This window comes from Rhopalosiphum maidis, chromosome 1 (genome assembly GCF_003676215.2).
Source record: "Rhopalosiphum maidis isolate BTI-1 chromosome 1, ASM367621v3, whole genome shotgun sequence".
NCBI classification, from domain to species: domain Eukaryota; kingdom Metazoa; phylum Arthropoda; class Insecta; order Hemiptera; family Aphididae; genus Rhopalosiphum; species Rhopalosiphum maidis.
The window spans coordinates 57,521,970-57,542,844 of record NC_040877.1 but is presented as its reverse complement, the minus strand read 5'-3'; the positions used below and the strand labels follow the sequence as shown (position 1 = coordinate 57,542,844).

The window sequence follows — 20,875 nt, the reverse complement described above, 5'->3', positions numbered from 1 at the left end:
TTAGGTTAGCTTAGGTAGTTAGGATAGTTTAGTACTTTATTTATTATACAGTTGATGAAAAATATGAGCATTTTATGTGGACATTTTACCATTAGATGTATAATAATATAATATTGTTATTAGAACAAATAGTTTGCTTATAGGTTAAGTATATATTAAATATACTGCCTATAGAATTATAATAATTTTACATTTATACAAGTACTGGAGGAATAAAGGTATAATATAATATTATTTATTAATGTTTATATATCTACATACTATATATTATTAGTGGTCTATTGAACTCTAAAAGTTTTATCTTATCTTTGTATGTACTTTGTTCAATTTAAAACGTCAGAGTTTTTATTGATTCCCGTTATAAACAGTGTTTTAGTCATTAACTATGTGTTGTTGGGAAAAGATTCTACATATTTTTTTTAGGTACATTGACGTTGACCCAATAACTTATATAAACATTATTTATAAAATAAATAATGTATATTTCATGATAATTTACACTGTTATAGATTTAAAGATTTAATTAAAAATAAATTGCAAGAGTATTTCAATAATAATGTTGAGCAGTACTAAAGTATTGAGGAGATATGTCATCTCCCGTGGTTGTCAATGTTCATCACATTTCTCCGATGTCTCAAATGGATCTGTACTGGAAACCAATATTGATGTTAATTCAAAAGAATATCAGGTTAATATATTTATACACTTATGTTTTTTGATAGTGTTACAATAGTTAAAGAGCAAATAAGTTATAATGGTATATCACAGCGGTTCTCAAACTGTGCTCTGCAAGAGTAGTCTAGGGGTTTTGAGATTCCCTGAGCATATCTGTATTAATTAAATTCAAATTATTATTATATTTCTTAGTATCTTAGTTATTTTTTAGTTATTGTTGTCTCAAATAGACATTTCTGATTTTTGGGGCTCTGTATTTTTTTTTAGAAACATAAGTGTTCTGTGAACAAAACAATTTTAGAATCGCTGGTGTATAATAATATAATATATAAATTACATTACCAATATTTAGTTGACTTACATTCAAAAACTTTAAACTTGTAGTTTTATGTGTACAGGGATTCTACATTTTCAATTATGCTGTACATTTGATCAGCAATTTTAATTTTGATTCTTTATTGTAGGAAAATCGAACAGCAATGGAAATTTTAGTGCACAATTTGAAAAAAGCTGTAACTAATTCGATATCTGGCGGTGATTCAAAAGATAAATTAAGGCATACATCCAAAGGAAAATTATTAGTACGTGATCGTATAGATTACCTTTTGGATTCAGGTTCACCATTTTTAGAATTGTCACAGTTGGCTGGACATGAACTTTATAAAGAAACAGTTCCATGTGGTGGAATAATTACAGGAATTGGACGTATTTCTAGGTACAATTTTCTTATATATAGATTAATTTAATTCAGAATTAATAAATTCTTTGTTGACAGAAAGGAATGCATGATTATTGCAAACGATGCTACGGTTAAAGGTGGGTCCTACTTTCCTATCACAGTAAAAAAACATTTAAGAGCCCAGGAAATAGCCAGTGAAAATAATTTACCTTGTATTTATTTGGTGGACTCTGGTGGTGGCTACTTAAAAAAACAGGCTGAAATTTTTCCTGATAGAGAACATTTCGGAAGAATATTTTTTAATGAAGCAATCATGTCTTCAAAAAATATAACACAAGTTAGATATTTAAATTATAAATTATATAATATGTATAATCACAAGAATATTTCAGATAGCTGTAGTGATGGGAAGCTGTACAGCAGGTGCTGCTTATTTACCTGCCATGGCTGATGAAAGTATAATTGTCAAAAATACTGGAACAATTTTTCTTGCTGGTCCCCCTTTAGTGAAAGCTGCAACTGGTGAAATAGTATCTTCAGAAGATCTTGGTGGTGCCAAACTTCACTGCTCGTAAGATAATTATGTATAACTTTAATTTTAATTTTTAACTAGGGTTTGGATTTAAATGCCCTAAAATATTAAAAAAACTGCATTATGACCTAAAAACTAAAAAATGATTTTAAAAATAAACTTACATTAAATCATTTTAATTTTTTTAATTTTATTATTATTTTTCAAAAAACAAAAATGATAAAATTGAAAAAAATTATGTTTATTTGACATTTAAAATTTGTTAAAATTCTGTAGGTACAAAAAATAAAAAATAAAACAAGTAAAAATATTACAACTTTAATTAAAAAGTACAACACTGTATAATGAAAACTTCTTTAATATCTTTAAATTTAAATAATTGGCTGTTGATTGTCAATGTTATTATAGTAAAAATTAAAATAATGTATATTACATAGTGCTATGTTCATATTTTAATTTAGTCAATTCTTTTTGTCATAATACTAGAAATAGATCAAAAATGTCTTTAAAATTTAAAAAAATGCATTAAAAATGTAATAAATGACAAACATTTTTTATAATTAAAATACTGAGTACTTGAAACACATTTGTAACTTGAAAAGCATTGTATCAGATGCAAATGCATTGAAATCTGAGCTCTATTAATGGGTCATAGAGCATGACCTAAGCATGGAAAATACCAATCAATTTCAAGTATGTATGCAATACATAAAATATTGTTGTAGTGTTGTTAGCAATTAATAAATAAACAATATATATTTGAATTTTTTTTAAATGTCTATAAATAATTTATTAATACACTAATACATCATTGAATAAATTCTTAATAATTATGTTTATTTTTTATAACTTGAAAATTTTTTTTCATAATAATATATTCTATCAAAATTTATTTTATATTAGTGTTTCTGGAGTTTCTGATCATTATGCTAATGATGATTACCATGCACTTCATATTACCAAAACCATTATTGCAAATTTAAATAATAATAACAATAAACAAAATATACAGAATAATATTGATGTGCCAGAGCCACCGTTATATCCTGATGAAGAATTATATGGAATTGTTGGTGACAATTTGAAAAAGAATTATGATGTCAGAGAGGTAGTAATTAATAATAATTATCATTGTACTTAGATTCAAATTTTTTTTTTTATTATCTTCAAATTATTAATTTATTTAGGTGATTTCAAGAATAGTAGATGGGTCAGTATTTTCTGAATTTAAGAAAAATTACGGAGAAACGTTGGTTACTGGATTTGCTAAACTATGTGGTTATCCTATTGGTATAATTGGTAATAATGGGGTGCTATTTTCTGAGTCTGCCTTGAAGGTATAGATATTTAAGTTCAGTATTCAATACAGTAGACGCCGCTTATAAGACTCACAGATATAAGGTTCAGTCGCTTATTAGACTCAACACTTCGGTTATAAGACTCAAATTTCGTAAAATAAATAGTAGAAAATAAACAATTAATTAAAATTAAAGCAAAATATGTAGTAAAATAAAATTTATAAATACGTAATTAATTTTTTTTCCCATTTCGCCTATAAGATTCATTCAGTTAATAAGACTCACTTTGTGCTGGTCCCAAAGTGAGTCTTATAAGTGGAGTCTACTGTATATTACAATAACAAGAGAATATTTAAGTTTTCATGGTGATCGGAAAGGGAAGAAAATTGTTTTTATATCTATTTACTATTTAGTATAAATTATGTATTACAGTTGTTGCCAGATAAATTGACACGGTGACAGTGACACGATAACGAAAAACCAGGGGTTGTCCGTACTATATTATTATTACTATTAAATCAAATATTCTTTTATTTTATAGTAAAAAATAAAAATTGTATTAATTAATAATAATAAAATAATAATAACAAATCATGACTAGTTTGTCCTACACTTACTGAAAAGTGTCCGCCGCCTCAATTTATCTGGTAACGACTGTATATAATTATATTATTAATTTTATTCTTTGTAGAATTTAAAATCTCACAGTTTATTAGGTAATTATAGTGACATCTATATTTAATATAAACATAGATAATTGTATTAACATACATTAGTTACAATTTAAATGTATTATTAATTATTAAACATTTCTGATTAATTGGAAGGGAGATACTTGATAGCGCTCTTAAAATATGTCCTTGCATTATAATTAGATTTATTAAATATTAATTTTAATTCAAAATTAAATTTCTATTCAGGGTACACATTTTATTGAACTATGTTGTCAGAGAAATATTCCATTGTTATTTTTGCAAAACATTACTGGTATGTTAAATAATACTTAAAAATTTTTTAATAATTATAAAAAAAATATTTAAATATTTTTTATTTTTCAATAGCTTATTGACAATTGTTAATGATTTACTAGGTTTTATGGTTGGAAAAGATGCAGAAGCTGGTGGTATTGCTAAAAATGGTGCTAAAATGGTTACAGCGGTATCCTGTGCATCTGTTCCTAAAATTACAGTTGTGATTGGTGGATCTTATGGTGCTGGAAATTATGGAATGTGTGGACGAGCATACGGGTAGGTAATACAAAAATAGCAGGTTTTTAGTTGTAATGATTTGTGAGAAAATTTGATTGGGTTGAAATTAAATCAATATTTTTTATATTATGCTTCATGTGTAGACCAAGATTTATGTATATGTGGCCTAATTCTCGAATAAGCATAATGGGAGGCGAACAAGCTGCAGGTGTTCTTGTCCAAATTCAAAATGACAAAAAAATCAGAGAAGGAAAACAGGTGAAACCAATTCACTATTGTTACAGTTTTAATAATATGATTTTTTTATAATTATTATTTTTATAGTTAACAAAAGAAGAAGAAAAAATGTTAAAAGATCCAGTGATCAGACAATTTGAGAATGAAGGAAATCCATTTTATTCCAGTGCGAGGTAAGTAAAATGATAATCAGTCAAAACAAAAGTTTTAATTGGAATGAAAATTTGTTATCATATCAATATGATATCCAAAATATTAATAGATGTTGGGATGATGGCATTATTGATCCTGCTCAGACAAGACAAGTTTTGGCAATGAGCTTATCTGCCATTCATAATTCGCCAGTACAGCAGACCAAGTATGGAATTTTCCGGATGTAATCAATTAAGAAGTACCAATCTTAAATTGTGCCAGAACAATGATGTATGATACAGCTACTCCTAGATACTGTCAAAATCAATGCATTTATTTTATTATATTTTTATGATAATTATTTTATTATAATCTTTACTTACGCTCAAAATATATGTTCGATCCATAGTGAAGTAACCGTTTACAGTTATTACAGGTATGTGGGATTGGATAGTTTTCAAAGCTGTGAAAATCTAATATAAATAGTTGAGGTATCATTAATATTGTGTATTGAAATCAATTTGAAGAAACCATTATAAAACCTCTTTCATTAGCAATTACCTGCTCTTGAGTTTCTAAACTAAAGTTATTGCAAGTTATTGATTGTATTGCTATATTGGTTTTGAAACCCACCTGTAGTAAAATAGTAATTTATATTAACTAGCTTCTTTTTTATTTATAATTTTAATATTATATTATATTTAAACTTTTAAAGAACATATCACAGATATATTTAAATATATTATAGTATCAATCCTTCAGGGAAACAAAAAAATGTTAGTTGTACCACCCATGACCCACCTATTAATTATTATATTTGCACAGATCTGTGAAGTGTCATCCCTGTACACTATTATAATAAAAGTTATTCACAACATAACAGTGGATCAATATCAATTTTATTTTTTTTATAGATTAAACTATTTAATGTTAATCTTTGATTTTATACTAAAATCTACTAACTAGATAGTATGATCTAAGGTATTAATTAATAATTAATATCGATATTCTAAATTCTAATCGTATTATAAGTCTATAATCTTTCACAGTAAGTACTACATGGTACACTTGTCATTTAAGGGATTTGATATAGGCAATTGCAATGACATTTAAGAAAAAAATGTATACATTGTCCACACGCACGCATACTACACTATGTGTCTATGTAGCCTACATACAGAGATTGAAATATTTATTTTACTACCACGCAATATAACACGAAAAAATTTCGGGGGGGTTGAACCCCCCCAGGTACGGCCTTGTATGTAGGTACTACACTGTACATAATTGCACAACGTAACGAAACAAATTCATAAAATAGATTTATTCTTGCTTGAATATTATGATGATTATTATTTTGAATAATAATTAATACTTGATTAGTGACCGAGTACGCAGCCTCGCACAGAACAACCACATTTATAATCGACCATGCAGCAGTCGGGAAGTATACGTTGTAGTGTACGACTGATTGATGTTGACCAATGTACAGGGCAGCGATACCGTATAGAGCTTGCACGACGATCACCGACTGCACGGCGAAATTTAATTCGTACAAGCCGCAACCGGTATCTATTAGCCCACTGGACATGTCGGAAAGTTTTCGCCAAAGTTCAACGAAATGGGACACGTGCGTTTTAACATCTATGCCCCCGCCATCTATTCTGTCCGTCGTATCAGCAGTTATTGTCTGTGCCTATATCAATACAGGAGTTATAAATATATTCATAATTTAAGTATAGTTGTGTAGGTTATAAGTCCATATAGTTCAATAGTGAAACAGGGGCGCAAGTGTTTCATTGCGTTCCTTGCATCGTTTAATCGCAAAATGTTTTTACTTTTCAGCGTATTACAAATACAAAATACAGATGAAATTTGTCTAAAATAATATATAATGATATATTATTATGAGGCTTCTTAAAAATTATAATATAAAATAATTTATAATAGATAAAAAATAATATCTATCATATAGGTATAGATATTAATGAAAATTACTATCCATACTGTTGCAATACCTCAAGAAACATTTAATTGTAAACAAAATTACAATATCCATATACAGTTGCAGTTCATAAAATATAATACATAGATATTAATTATGTATATTTTGACCGACCTCAGTTTTCTTTATAAAATATAAAAACTATTATAGGCGCAATTTGAAGGGGTTTGAGTGTGCTTATAGCACACCCAATTTTGAAATTGGCACCAGCAAATTGTTTCATGTTAATTAAATTTCTAATAGTACCAGGTATCCATAACCTCAAGATAACGTTATAAAAATAGATAGTGGAGCTTCAGTACCCTCAGTTTTATTATTGAAATTGCGCCCCTGAAAATTATAAAATTAAAATAAATGTTCTGAAATATTACAAGTCATATTTTTAACTGGCGTTATACATTCATTATCATTATCATACATTAATAATAATAAGTACCTATTTGTTTATACATTGAAAATATTTAACTGCAAAATTAATAATAAATTAAATTTATTTTTCGAACCTTTTCTTATGCAAAATCAGTCAATATATTTTTTAAATTCAAGGTTTTTCATCACTTCTTTTTCAAAAGAAATTGTAGCAAGGATGAAGATCTCAAATAGTTGTCAATTATCTTTAATTTAGAAAAGCTTCTTTCACTTGATGCAATCGCGGTATTAAAATAATTCGGAGTGCTACAGCTACGTTTGGTACAAAATTGTTATTATTTACAATAAACAGCAGTCTGTAATACAGAGTACAGACGTGGTCATGCCGTTCAGAGTCGTTCGAGATCCCATCAAAGGCCTCTATGTTTCCAAGGATCTAGCTTTATCCTTGATGAAAAATACGCCAATGCCTCTTATTGGGCCGTCCCTTGTCTTTGTGACACACGTCTTGTACCTCATTGTCAAAAACACGTATGAGTTTCTACATGACCTTACAATGTGAATCGTCCCTTTCATCAGAAATGAAAGATTGACATTGAAATTAACCGATAAATGCACGCAAAAACTTGACCATTATTTATTTTATTTGTTATATTTAGACTGCTTTACAAAATATACAACTATGATATACATCATTACAATACTTTCTACTGCAACATATTTGATGCAGGACAAAATGTAATGTATTTACCTACTACCTATATTAAAAATAGATACATATAACCATCTAGGTACTTCTTAAATACTGGGTGTAGGATTGTGTGAATACATTTTAGGTTTCGTCTTGTGTAGTGCGTGACTGCGAGAGTGGAAGATCGAACACGAAAATATATAATATATGTCATTTTTGTAGTCGTAGTAGAGTACTAGAGCATCAAAGGCATAAAACTTACCAAAAATTGATTGAGCAATTTTTTGGAGGCTATAGCCAATAAATAACAGTCCGTGACCCACTGAATGGTAGTGAGATTTGAGTAAAAATAAATGAGCCAATGAGCGTACATGTAAGTGGGTTTTACTTGTGATGTCAAGACGCAGTTTGCGACCAACTCGAGCGTTGTTACGACCGTACAACCAACGATCAACAAAACAATAAGAATCGATGAGCCGAGCTTCAATTCCGAAACATAGTACTGTTCATATTGAATCTGTTAAATAAATAGGAAATAATTGACATGTTTAAATATAATATAGGTAGTATATGTATATATCTGCAAGGTGAACAAACCTACCGCTCATAATATTTATATTTAACACAACATTTAAAAAATATATGTTTATTAACATAGAGTTCAATTAAAATTTTGCATAGAAAGCGACCCTTAATTCCTGCTTCTTATCATTTGAAGTTTTAAAATGTTATTACATACCTAATTATTTTAATAGCTACTTTGATATTTACATATCTCATGCATCTAAACAACCACTAATATTTGTAATTTAAAATAGAAATTAATTACGTATTAACACAATTTTATTGTATATTTAGTGATTTCCTGTAAATTGAAAATAATTAGTGGTATTATATATTATCTCTTCGCTTTATTTTGACCTGATGTGCATTTAATGACGTTTTTATAAAATTAATAAACTGCCCTATATAGATTAAGTATATTGTTATTTATAATAGAAAACATACACCGAAATTATTAAATAAAAATAAACACGTAAAAAAGAATTATATTTTTGTCTTACTTTACATAATTGGATGTAAAAAACTTGTAAAAATGTAATCATGGTTTTCTATTGGCCCGCATAATTAGATCCACGGTCATAAATAGGTACTCATAATTTATGGCGTATTATGTATGATATAATATTCAAGATAATATGGTAAAAGTATAATGTATTTAAACCTGATATTCTCTCCAGAGTTTGAAATATTTTTTTCGGTTCTCGCGTGCTTTGCTCGCTAACAACGGATTCATCACAACAATAAGGACGGACAGCGATGTCATCAGTGCGTAGTTTATGTTGTCCAGCGTCAGGTCGTCCAAGTACGGTTTCAATATATTCTCTGAGTAGATAAGACGGTAAAATATAAAACACGAAAACGTGTAGAATATTGCCGTGTACGTCCATTCCAATATGAAATATCTATCGCCCTGGTTATTAGTCTCAAATGCGTTCTCTTCGGCTGACGAATACAATTAAATCATTAGATACGATTTTAGGTATGAACTATGAAGGGTTTATTATAAGTAGATTCGATTATTTTAAATAGCATATTATCATGGGCGGTAGTGATGTTACCTATGTATATTTATTTGATGCCATATAATATGTGCACGAAGAATTTCGAAGGTATTCTACGGATTCTATTTAAACTTGTGCACCATAAGGCATATGGCATATATTATATATTATAATATAAAATGCAGACTGTACCCTGAGGATTTGAATATTTAAATAGGTAACAATCTAAATGAATAATCTTTCAAATAACCAATGATTTGAACACTCTATATTTTGGTTAATTACCAATTAAAACGTATTTATATTTTATAACAATCATAAGTCATAGCCAATGTACAATGGTATTACCTAATATTTTAGTGTTCTGTCCGGTGCCTGGTATTTATGCCTGTAAAACACCGTGTGAAACTTATTGAGGCACCAAAAGTTGATTTGTTCATAAGAAATGGCATAGGTAAAGTTTGTGCATAAAGTGTATGTGAATTTCATAATCACAGCTAAATTGTTGTTGATAAATTGTTTAAACTAATGTTAAGAAATTGTTGAAAAATTATTGTTTAGAATTTAGGTACTTTTGAAGTTTTGAAATATTGTTGTGGAAATATTGATGATAAAATAGTATTCTTGAAAAATACATTTTTGAAATATTATTGTTGAGAATTTTCTTTTGAAATATTATTGTGGTAAAATTGTTAAAAAATGTTTGAAATATCATTGTGCGAGTTTCGGTATATAATAGTCATGCAAGTTCATGATAAATGCCTGCTTTATATTGATATTTTTGAAACTGAAAAAATCTCAACATTTTTATAATGAGCAAGGGTGGCACATCGGCTGGTTAGTAAAAATCATTTTTAATTATTAAATACTCATAATTTAATTTGATATTAAATAAATAATTGTTTTTAAATTTTAAATTTGTATGGTTTCCAGCAAAAGTATGAAATTCCAAAATCGGAAAACTGAGTTTTAAATTATAGATTAAAGGATTAAATACTAAAATGTTACCCGTACATGTTGTAGGCTTTTATTAGAATTTTAATGAAATAAATACAGATACGTATATAACTATGTAAGAAAAGAATACTTACAGGGTATTCTCGTGATGATACACATTGATCGGAGCAAATAGTTTAAGTACTTAGTTGCCCTTAAATAAGCACTATTCTTATTAAATACCATAATTTGTGTTGATTTATTTAATTAATCATCTAAGCATAGCTAGGTTATTTAGTAATCAATATAGAAGAATATATTAGTATTTATTATTATGATTTTATAAATATATTAAGAACAGTAAGAACTACTACGATAGGTAAGTAGGTAATTATAATCAATAATATTATAGTTAGTGTTTTCACTATAAATTATATATATTTATATGATTTAAATTTATAAAATATAAGTTAATATAGGAATTTACATTTTAAATTAAAATATACAGACCCAGACGCCTAGTCAACAAGATTTAATGCCCTCTTTTAAAGTAATTTGATAATCATAATTTTTAATTTTTTTTTTTGCAATTTGTAATTATTATTGAATTTATTTAAGTATGAAAAATGTTGAAATACAAAAACAAGAAGTTATGGACTATTTTAATTTTAGTTTGAGTTAATTTTTATGTTTCTTACAATTTATAATAATACAATGTGAAACCAATAAATTTACACACGCATTTAAGTTAATTCAAATATACTTTAAGACACGTTTATCATATCGAAATGAATAATAATGATAAATGATTACCTATCTCGGAAAAAATATTTATTTTTTTTGTTTAGAAGGTAAAACGGGTTTACTAAAAAAATATTAATAATAATTAATAACAAGTATGAATGGTGGACAACTGCACAAATACAAAGCTTGACGTGATGGTTCCCACATTAAAGTACTAAACTTATTTTATTATTTATTTGAACACTATTAAAATATCCAACTACAATAATTGGAACTTTTATCCCCATGATAAAAATTAAAATAAGGTTGTAGATAAAAATGGTTAATAGCCAATAGGTACCAATAATGTGCTAGCTACAATACTACAAACAAAAAAATATAATAATGATTTACGATTTGCTTTAATAATAATTATTAGTTATCTTGTACCTATCTATCTAAATAATTATAGTACAACAGTCATGCGACGATAATAATTCATATTATAATATCTATTATATTTAAAGCTACTCAAGCTAACCATTTTTTTTTAACTATTATAAGTTAATTTATTTCCAAAATAAAAGCAAATTGTGAAGTTACACGTATTCGTCGATTACAAATTGGTTACATGTGCATAATGCCTTTGATATATTTTTTTATAGGAACTACAGCTGGTATAATATATAGTTACTTAACACTGTGTATAGTTGAGTACATTCCTTAAAATAATTCCTGATTAAGCGATTTAAGTCAATACTACTGTTTCTACTTTTATGCAGTAATGATCCTTGGCTTCCAAACAATTTTTCCTGTAAAACCTATCCGGCCATCACATTTCTTAGCGCATGATAAAATAATCATAGTATCACAACATAGATAATTTTAATGCTGTTAGTTTCATTAATATTAGAGTGAATCGACATAAAATCAAACTTATAGGCCCTTTAAACTATAAAGTATGACACACGGTTAACAATCGTTATCGACATTTGGAATGTAACGACATACTGTGTGATATGCAATCGTAATAATCATTATTATTATTATTATTTTATTGGTCACACATAAGTAAATTAATAGAACGGTGGCGATTTACACTTTTTCTCTCATCTTTTGAATTTGCCTATGTTGGATAACTGCGACGCTAAGACGGTGGCTATCGCTATCACAGAGTGACGGACCATACAGCGGCTATTGGTTCACACGTGGATCACGACTCGGCAACAATAGTGATGACTACGTAAACGACGACGCATTGATGGCAAAGACAGTACGGGGTGAGTTGCTTGGAATAAAAATGTCAACAGTGTCGACTCAGCAGCTATTATTTCCGGGTACGGTGCAGCCGGTGCAGGTGCCCAAGATCGGCGGCAACCGGACAGAGACAGCGTTACCGACAGGACGATGGTTACACAGTATCAGGACCTGTGTAGTGGCTGTCCCAGACTTCCTATTTTTCCTCTTTTTCGAAAAGTCCTGTCCGTCCTGTCCACGTGCATTCGCCGTCGTCGCAAACTATATCTACATCCGTTCGCCGTACCTGTACGTTAAGGACAAGACGCACGTATAATTAAACGTGCACTTGGTAATTTTCTGCCAAGGAGAAAAATATACATAAATATGTATCAATGTGACCAGTGGCTGTATGATTTTAACAAAATCTCATCGGTGTCCCACAATATGACAAGGTGCGGTAATTTGTGTTTTAAAATTATACTATTATTTTAGTTGTTTAAAAAGATAATAACATCCCCGAAGACTAAATACAATAATAAAAAAAGTAATAGTGGTAATAGCATGCTACTTTATAGACATTTTTCCTCTGCAGGGTTTGGTTAAAATATATTAATTACAAGTATAATACTTATAAAATTAAAAACGAAATTAAAAGTTTTCTGTGTTGTTTTTGTTTTTGAAAATGAATCGTAAAACGAAATCATACGCAAAATTAAAATTTTTTTGCGTTTACTATAGGAAAATTGTATGATAATACAACTATATCATATATAGATATATGAATATAAAAATAAGGTAAAAAAAGCCACGTACCGATAGAATATATAATGTCAAAAATTTATTTTTATTATATTATACATTTATAATTTTAAATTTTTATACAATAAACTTTTATATTTCAATAATTATATAACATTTTTTAACATATCTATAACCACATAAATATAATAAAGTATTATTAGATATTTAGATGTTATTTTTCTTATAATATACCTAAGTCACCTTATTAATAAAATAAATGTTGTACTTAGTATAATAAATTCAGTGCATAATAATTTAATATAATATAATATTTTAAAAAAAAACGTCAACAATTGTCAATTAACCATGGTAATGAATGATTAATAAAATCATTTTTATTCTATAGTAACTATCTATAACTAATAATGTCTGTATTTAAAGCTAAAATCATCAAATAATATAAATATATTTTATAACAATATATTATACCTAATTTATTATTGTGTGTATCGCATTACTCGGCTTGTCCGGCGCATCGTACAGACAATTTCACTACATTTATGCGTAGAGCAACACATTAATGATAATAATACGTAGGATTCAATGGACGCCGTTTACAAGACTCACGGATATAAGGTTCAGTCGCTTATTAGAATCAAAATCGTCTGGAACGGTCCGAATGTAATCAAATACATTATAAAAAAATTCTTTTATAGGACTCATAATTTCGTTTATAACACTCAAATTCCGTTAAAAACTAATGGTAAAAAATAAACATTTTTGGTTCAAATTTAGAAATAAATTGGTTTTCAAAAATTACATATATTTTTAGGAGTTATTTGTGGTTTCGATTCACGTTTTATTATGTGTGAATGTACAACAAATTTTATCGCATTTCACATTTTTCGCAATTATCGTTATCGTAATATAATTACGAGAAATATATATTCGGAATATTAGTTTATAACTCAAAACAAACCAAAATTACAATTTTATAATTTTTTTTCAAATGTATTATAATTTAAATTTTTCTATCAAAATTTTTGAATTTATTCAATAATAAGTATACAATATGTAATTTTATGTAGGTATTAAAGTAAATTAAAATTAAAGCAAAATATAATCCATAAATATGTAATTAATTTTTTTTTGCCCACTTGCCTATAGCATTCATTCGGTTATAAGACTCACTTTGTGCCGGTCCCAAAGTGAGTCTTTTAAGCGGCGTCCACGTACATAAAGATTTGCTGACCATTGATTGTGAGTTTACCATTACGCGATATTTGATTTATTTTTATTTTTTTACTTTCACAATACCTTGGCGAGACGTCTCCGACACCGACATTGTATTTTTGTACGACCGCAAAATGCCGTTTGCTATTTGGATCGGCTTCTTTGCCGGTCGCCGTATTATTTTTACGCGTCCCCGATTGCGTTCGGCTGTTTGTCAGCCTCCGCCCGCGTTGCGACGCGTAAACGTTGTACACCGAGCCGTTTGTGTATTGACGTGCGTCCGAGTGCGCCATTACTTCTTTGCGACCTACTCGGTGAAGCGCTTCAGTACGTTTAGTAATATTTGTATCATTGTTACCGGCCGGCTTTTTCGCCGGTTGTTCCATCGCCGCACGCCAACCGGTTGTCGTTACCTATTCGTACGTGCAATATCGCTCTAACTACATGTACCGTTATTATACATGGCGTTTCGTGTCCATCAAGCAGTCGGTCGCATTGTTCCGTAACGATTAATTGTCGAGCTCTCGTAAATTAGCAACAATTGCCATATAACTGCTATTGGTGTCGTTAAGGCGGCATCGTTGTCCGCTCTGGTACCGGTAGCCACCGTCTTGCCGAGGGGTGTCTAACGCGTCTATAACTGAGCGTGCGACACCCGTGAACTCGTCACACGACGGGGTACCGGAGAACGTGCGTTGGTGATTTATCGCCAAACTCCGTATAGTGCCTCCTCATGCGGTAAAATGTCGTTATCGCACACGGTGTTAACGTAAAAGCCAAGTAGAACAAACAGCACTAACGCAGCTAGTACAATCGAATGAAAAAAAAATCGAGAATTTCTAATATAGCGGGGCTGTGGAAATGGACCAATTTTAAAAGAATACATGCTAATTAGTAATTTTTAATAATCAATATTGAATATTAATCAAATAAAAATGTATAATCCAAAAACCATACTGTACACTTTTAAATTTGTTACTGCACATAGTGTGTGTTACTGCACACCTATTTATGCCCTGCATTCCATGCTAGGTTCGGTTGCTTAATCTGCTTCTCCGTATCTTAATCTGTTAGGTTAACGTTTCGTAATGTAACGTTGAAGCGTGCATTAGGGACTGCCGGACTTTCTTTCTATATCAAAAAAAATTTAAAAATCCAAATATTAAGCACCTAAGTACGCGAAAACTCTTTTTTGGAAAAAAACTTGTACGCAAGTTTTCGCGGTGAAGGATTTATTTTTCGACTCTGAAACTTTACACGTGTTATTAGATGAGTTGCAGAAACATTTTGCACGCTAAAAACACTTAATAATAATCAACATTTTAATTACAGTACATATACTTTTAATTATAGTAATTTTAGCATTTCACAATACATTATTTATACTCAATGTTGTATTGTTGGTTGTTTTTGGAAAATAAATAAGTTAATTATGATAATCAACACTTCATTGTTCAGTTGCAGACTACTAAGATATATCAAATCTGTCTGATCCATTAACAGTTAAATGTCTTTATAATTTTAAATTATAAAATTATAATTATAGGTATACTATTTTTGCGAACATGCCGTAAGCATAGATTTAAAATTCGCAAAACACTCCTTTCCCCGAAAACTTCAATTTACATGAAGACGTGGGCGCGAAAGTGACTACTCGCTAATATAAAATAATTTTTTACTTTTCAAAGACTAGCAGACTTGTATGGAGGATTGTGATCTGAAAATTAGTCCAAACTGGGGCGGATATGAACCCCTCAACCCACATTTCCCGTGAGAACACCGCTAAAGAAAATTTATATCGAGATCGGGTTCATATTAACAACTGCACCTTACCATGCGAAGTGACTGACCGTTAAATCATATACGTTTATAAAACACACGCGTTTATGCAAATACGTCGATATTCGTTAATGGCATACTTATTTCACGCCTATTAGAATGGGTTTCGACAACATACAAGCGGTAGCTGTGTGGACTAATATCGGACTGCATCCGTCATCTGTGGTGATTTTATACAGTCCACTGTCGACACGAGACAGCTTACTCGTCTCTTATGCATCGTGAACACCACGGCTTACAACGATCGCATCCGCCCGCGTTCGGTAGCATAAAAACGAATTAAAGGCCGTGGGTCGCAATCATCACTTATCACAAAACCGTCGAATGTCGATGGCCTGTACCGATAACCAAGACGAGCCACAAACATATTAATATATCGGCCACTGATTGACAATAATACTATATACATAATATTACGTCACGGTTGTAACGAAGCACATTCATACTAATAATAATATGTACAACTGACGTATTTAATACGGCACAATTACAAGGTGACCTGTCTGCGTTTGCACTGTGAGCATGCATGATTTAGGCCTGATGTGTCGTCCGGAAACAGTGCATATAAGGGCCGTATTGACAACGAAACTGATGTGTCACCGATAAAAAAAACTCGACCGACGCACAAACGGTTGGTATATTGGTGATGAAAAAGGAATACGGACACCAAAACGAATAACGGTACATCGCCGGGCGGCTATGAATTTTACGCACCAAAACCACTTTTTTGAAATAAACTCGTGTTCAAGTTTTCGGGGCGAAGGATTTATTTTTCGACTCTGAAACTTTACACGCATCGTAAGACAAGTTGCCGAAACCGTTTGCGCGCAAAAAAACACCAAACCATCAAGATTTTAATTTTATATTACGGCTAGCTATGGCCCCTGGTTATTTTTTGACGTTTTTCACCTAAACTAAATATAAAATTTAATCAATGGCAATGCCGTTGCTACCCCTCTGGCTATGTACCTATTTAATACTTATAGTGCTTTATTAGTTAGTATTTTTTATTTTTACCGTATATTGGCTATAGACATAATTTAAAACGTAAACTATATTTTATATTATAATTTATAATAAATAGTAATAAAATAATATTAAGCTGGCTAAATAATGTTTGTTATTAATTTTCTTTTAATAAATATAAGGAACTAATAAACTATTTGTTTAAACTGTTTATTTCTTATTATTTTTTTATTTTTTTAATTTCATTCGAAAAACATTTTGCAAACATTTTCAGTTTTTATTTTCATAAATAATATTTATGTTTCTTCGATTACTATTCTTATTTATAATTTTCAAAGGTTTACCACGACTTTTTTTTAACTTTCCTTATTTCTTTTTATTCAAGATGTAAAATTAATTGTTTTTATCCTTAATATAAATCATTATAACGTTTTAGCTTCATAGATGCACACATCAACAATGAATGCAATTTTAAATTAACAATAACGGACAACGGTTCCTATTCTCCAGAACACAGGCCCGAAATAGTTTTATGAATCTACATCAATGTTACATAACAGTTAAACGCCGTACACTATAAAATAATTATTAGGAGTCCGTATATACGGTAAGAAATTACTTTTATATAAATCTTAGCAAGGCCGGATTGGCTCTACGAGTTACAGAGTAAAACTAGATGCTCAATGGGCCGCTATAATTTTGGGCCGTTCAAATCATGAGTAGCTGCTGATATGTTAAGAGTTAAAAGTTGAATAAATGAAGATTAAATGTTGAACTTGCACGGACCATATTACATCAGTACATGGTTGTAGGTTGTTGATATAAAAACTCGGTGAATCAAATTTATCCAATCCCATCACCCAAAGTCTTGGTCAGTACAGCTAAGTTAAACTAGGTACCTAATTCAAGTAAGGTAATGTTATGTATTTTGTAAATATATATAAGTATAGGTATTTAAACTTATTAAATTATTTTTTGTATTTTTTTATCGTGTTTATAAATGTAGTACATAATATATAAGTAATTTAATTACTTTACATTTATTTAATACCACTACGGATAGATGATCACCTGTGAATTGTGTTTGGGAAAAATGATAATTCAGTGACTAAAGAATTTCGGCGATTTAGTATAGATTCGGAATAAAAATTGTTTGTGTTGCATCATCCCTGTATTCGATTTTTAATTAAATGTATGACAATATCATCCGATTGTACTGTGTCCCTAAAAATTTCTGGCCAATTCCCGCCGTGTGCATGTCTATGGTTATACAGATATATCTAGCATCGTTTATTTATATTACCTATACACAAAATATATGATGATGGACCGAATATACAATGTTCGTGTTGACTTTGCGCATAAGCAGACCTCGTGATACACTTCAACCATTCGCGTCCGGAACAGATCTGTCACCGCCGATAAAGAAATCTGCAAATATACAACAGAAATGAAATCATTATAATAAACTAACGATTGCTATATAAAGTATGACACGCGGTTAACAATCGTTATCGATATTTTGAATGTAACGACATATTGTGTGATATGCAATCGTAATAATCATTATTATTATTATTATTTTATTGGTCACACATAAGTAAATTAATAGAACGGTGGTGATTTACACTTTTTCTCTCATCTTTTGAATTTGCCTATGTTGGATTACTGTGACGCTAAGACGGTGGCTATCGCTATCACAAAGTGACGGACCATACAGCGGCTATTGGTTCACACGTGGACCACGACTCGGCAACAATAGTGATGACTACGTAAACGACGACGCATTGATGGCAAAGACAGTACGGGGTGAGTTGCTTGGAATAAAAATGTCAACAGTGTCGACTCAGCAGCTATTATTTCCGGGTACGGTGCAGCCGGTGCAGGTGCCCAAGATCGGCGGCAACCGGACAGAGACAGCGTTACCGACAGGACGATGGTTACACAGTATCAGGACCTGTGTAGTGTCTGTCCCAGACTTCCTATTTTTCCTCTTTTTCGAAAAGTCCTGTCCGTCCTGTCCACGTGCATTCGCCGTCGTCGCAAACTATATCTACATCCGTTCGCCGTACCTGTACGTTAAGGACAAGACGCACGTATAATTAAACGTGCACTTGGTAATTTTCTGCCAAGGAGAAAAATATACATAAATATGTATCAATGTGACCAGTGGCTGTATGATTTTAACAAAATCTCATCGGTGTTCCACAATATGACAAGGTGCGGTAATTTGTGTTTTAATATTATACTATTATTTTAGTTGTTTAAAAAGATAATAACATCCCCGAAGACTAAATACAATAATAAAAAAAGTAATAGTAGTAATAGCATGCTACTTTATAGACATTTTTCCTCTACAGGGTTTGGTTAAAATATATTAATTACAAGTATAATACCTATAAAATTAAAAACGAAATTAAAAATTTTCTGTGTTGTTTTTGTTTTTGAAAATGAATCGTAAAACGAGGTCATACGAAAAATTGAAATTTTTTTGCGTTTACCATAGATAAATTATATGAAAATACAACTAAATCATAATATATGAAAAAGAACACCTACGACTCTTGAGCCAAAAATTTAAAAATAAGTGTTTTTAATATACCCGCAAAAAAACATGAAATAATTAATATTTTTTTTACTATGACTGCTCCCGGTCACTTTTTGCTGTTTTTCCTTAAAAAACTACACATTAAGCCTCTAAAAACGTTGCAATGTGCATAAGGGACCGTCAGACATAATTTTTACATCGACAAACTAACGAAAATCCAAATACTTAACACCTACGTTCACTAAACATCACTTTAAAAAAAAAAAAACTCGTATGCAAGTTTTTGCACTGAAGGATTAATTTTTGAACTCTGAACTTTACACGCATTGTTAAATGAGTGGCCAAAACAGTTTAAGTGCAAAAATACAGGATATTATCGATATTTTTTTTTTATATTACTGCTTCCGTTCACAATTTTCAATGATAAAGGTTGATAAATATTTAATCTTAATTATTTCCATAAAAATAATTAAATATTTAAAAATAAATATTTGTTGTTCATTATTTAATAAATAATAATTAATAAATTAATTATTACAATAATAATTTAAATTTGTTTAATACGTATTCTTTGAATTATGACTGTATGAAATGTATATTAAATATTTAATAATGATTAAAAATAATTAATAAGGTTAGTTAATAGTGGCTTAATAAACAATTAAAACATATATTTAATAAATATTTACGTTATTGTATAAAAAATATAATATTAAAAATTAGGTATTCGATTAAAATTAAAATTAAAATGTGTCTATAATATACTTAGGCGGTGAACCCCCTGTTCAAAATGGGCACCTGCCGCTCTTCATAGTTTAAGACCATTACCTCACTTCATTACCTTTAGCGAAACATTAAACAAATGATGTTGTATAAACTGCAAATTTTCAAAATGTTATAATTCAAAAATTAATGATTTGCGCCAAGTTCTGACCACCAACTTTTTACTATAGGTACCTACTTAATGATAAAAGTTCGAAAAAAAAAATCAATACCGCAAAAAGAGGGGTGTCCGGTATAGCAGAAATCTGAAATATACTACATTATTATTGTGTAAACACTATATCAATCTATTATCAATTGGGTAGTCGAAAAAAAGCCCCAGAAAAAATCTCCGATATAAAAATAAGGTAAAAAAAGTCACGCATGACATACCGACTATACTTTAGTTTAACTTAGACTATACTTATGGAAGTCAACTATGTACCTACGTACGCCCACCCAAACACTGATGGCGGCACGGTGGTTAGCTGTAAAAT

At 29.8% G+C, this 20,875-nt stretch overlaps 2 protein-coding genes across 2 annotated transcripts; one reads left to right on the top strand and one right to left on the bottom strand.

The window, feature by feature from the left end:
- Positions 1–362: 362 nt before the first annotated feature.
- Positions 363–5,174, top strand: LOC113553449 (methylcrotonoyl-CoA carboxylase beta chain, mitochondrial). The gene is made up of 12 exons (XM_026956784.1): positions 363–423; positions 510–688; positions 1,140–1,390; positions 1,451–1,691; positions 1,747–1,925; positions 2,790–2,994; positions 3,074–3,223; positions 4,105–4,171; positions 4,275–4,431; positions 4,536–4,650; positions 4,717–4,802; positions 4,892–5,174. The coding sequence occupies exons 2-12, from the start codon at positions 557–559 to the stop codon at positions 5,007–5,009; spliced, it is 1,701 nt and encodes a 566-aa protein (XP_026812585.1). The 5' UTR covers positions 363–423; positions 510–556; the 3' UTR covers positions 5,010–5,174.
- LOC113553459 lies at positions 5,014–10,604 on the bottom strand. The gene is made up of 7 exons (XM_026956795.1): positions 10,483–10,604; positions 9,052–9,332; positions 8,089–8,343; positions 6,137–6,457; positions 5,323–5,394; positions 5,145–5,234; positions 5,014–5,076 (listed from the first exon to the last, which is right to left on the bottom strand). Exons 1-7 carry the CDS (start codon positions 10,571–10,573, stop codon positions 5,014–5,016), a joined length of 1,173 nt encoding a protein of 390 aa, XP_026812596.1. The 5' UTR covers positions 10,574–10,604.
- Between the last annotated feature and the right edge of the window lie 10,271 nt (positions 10,605–20,875).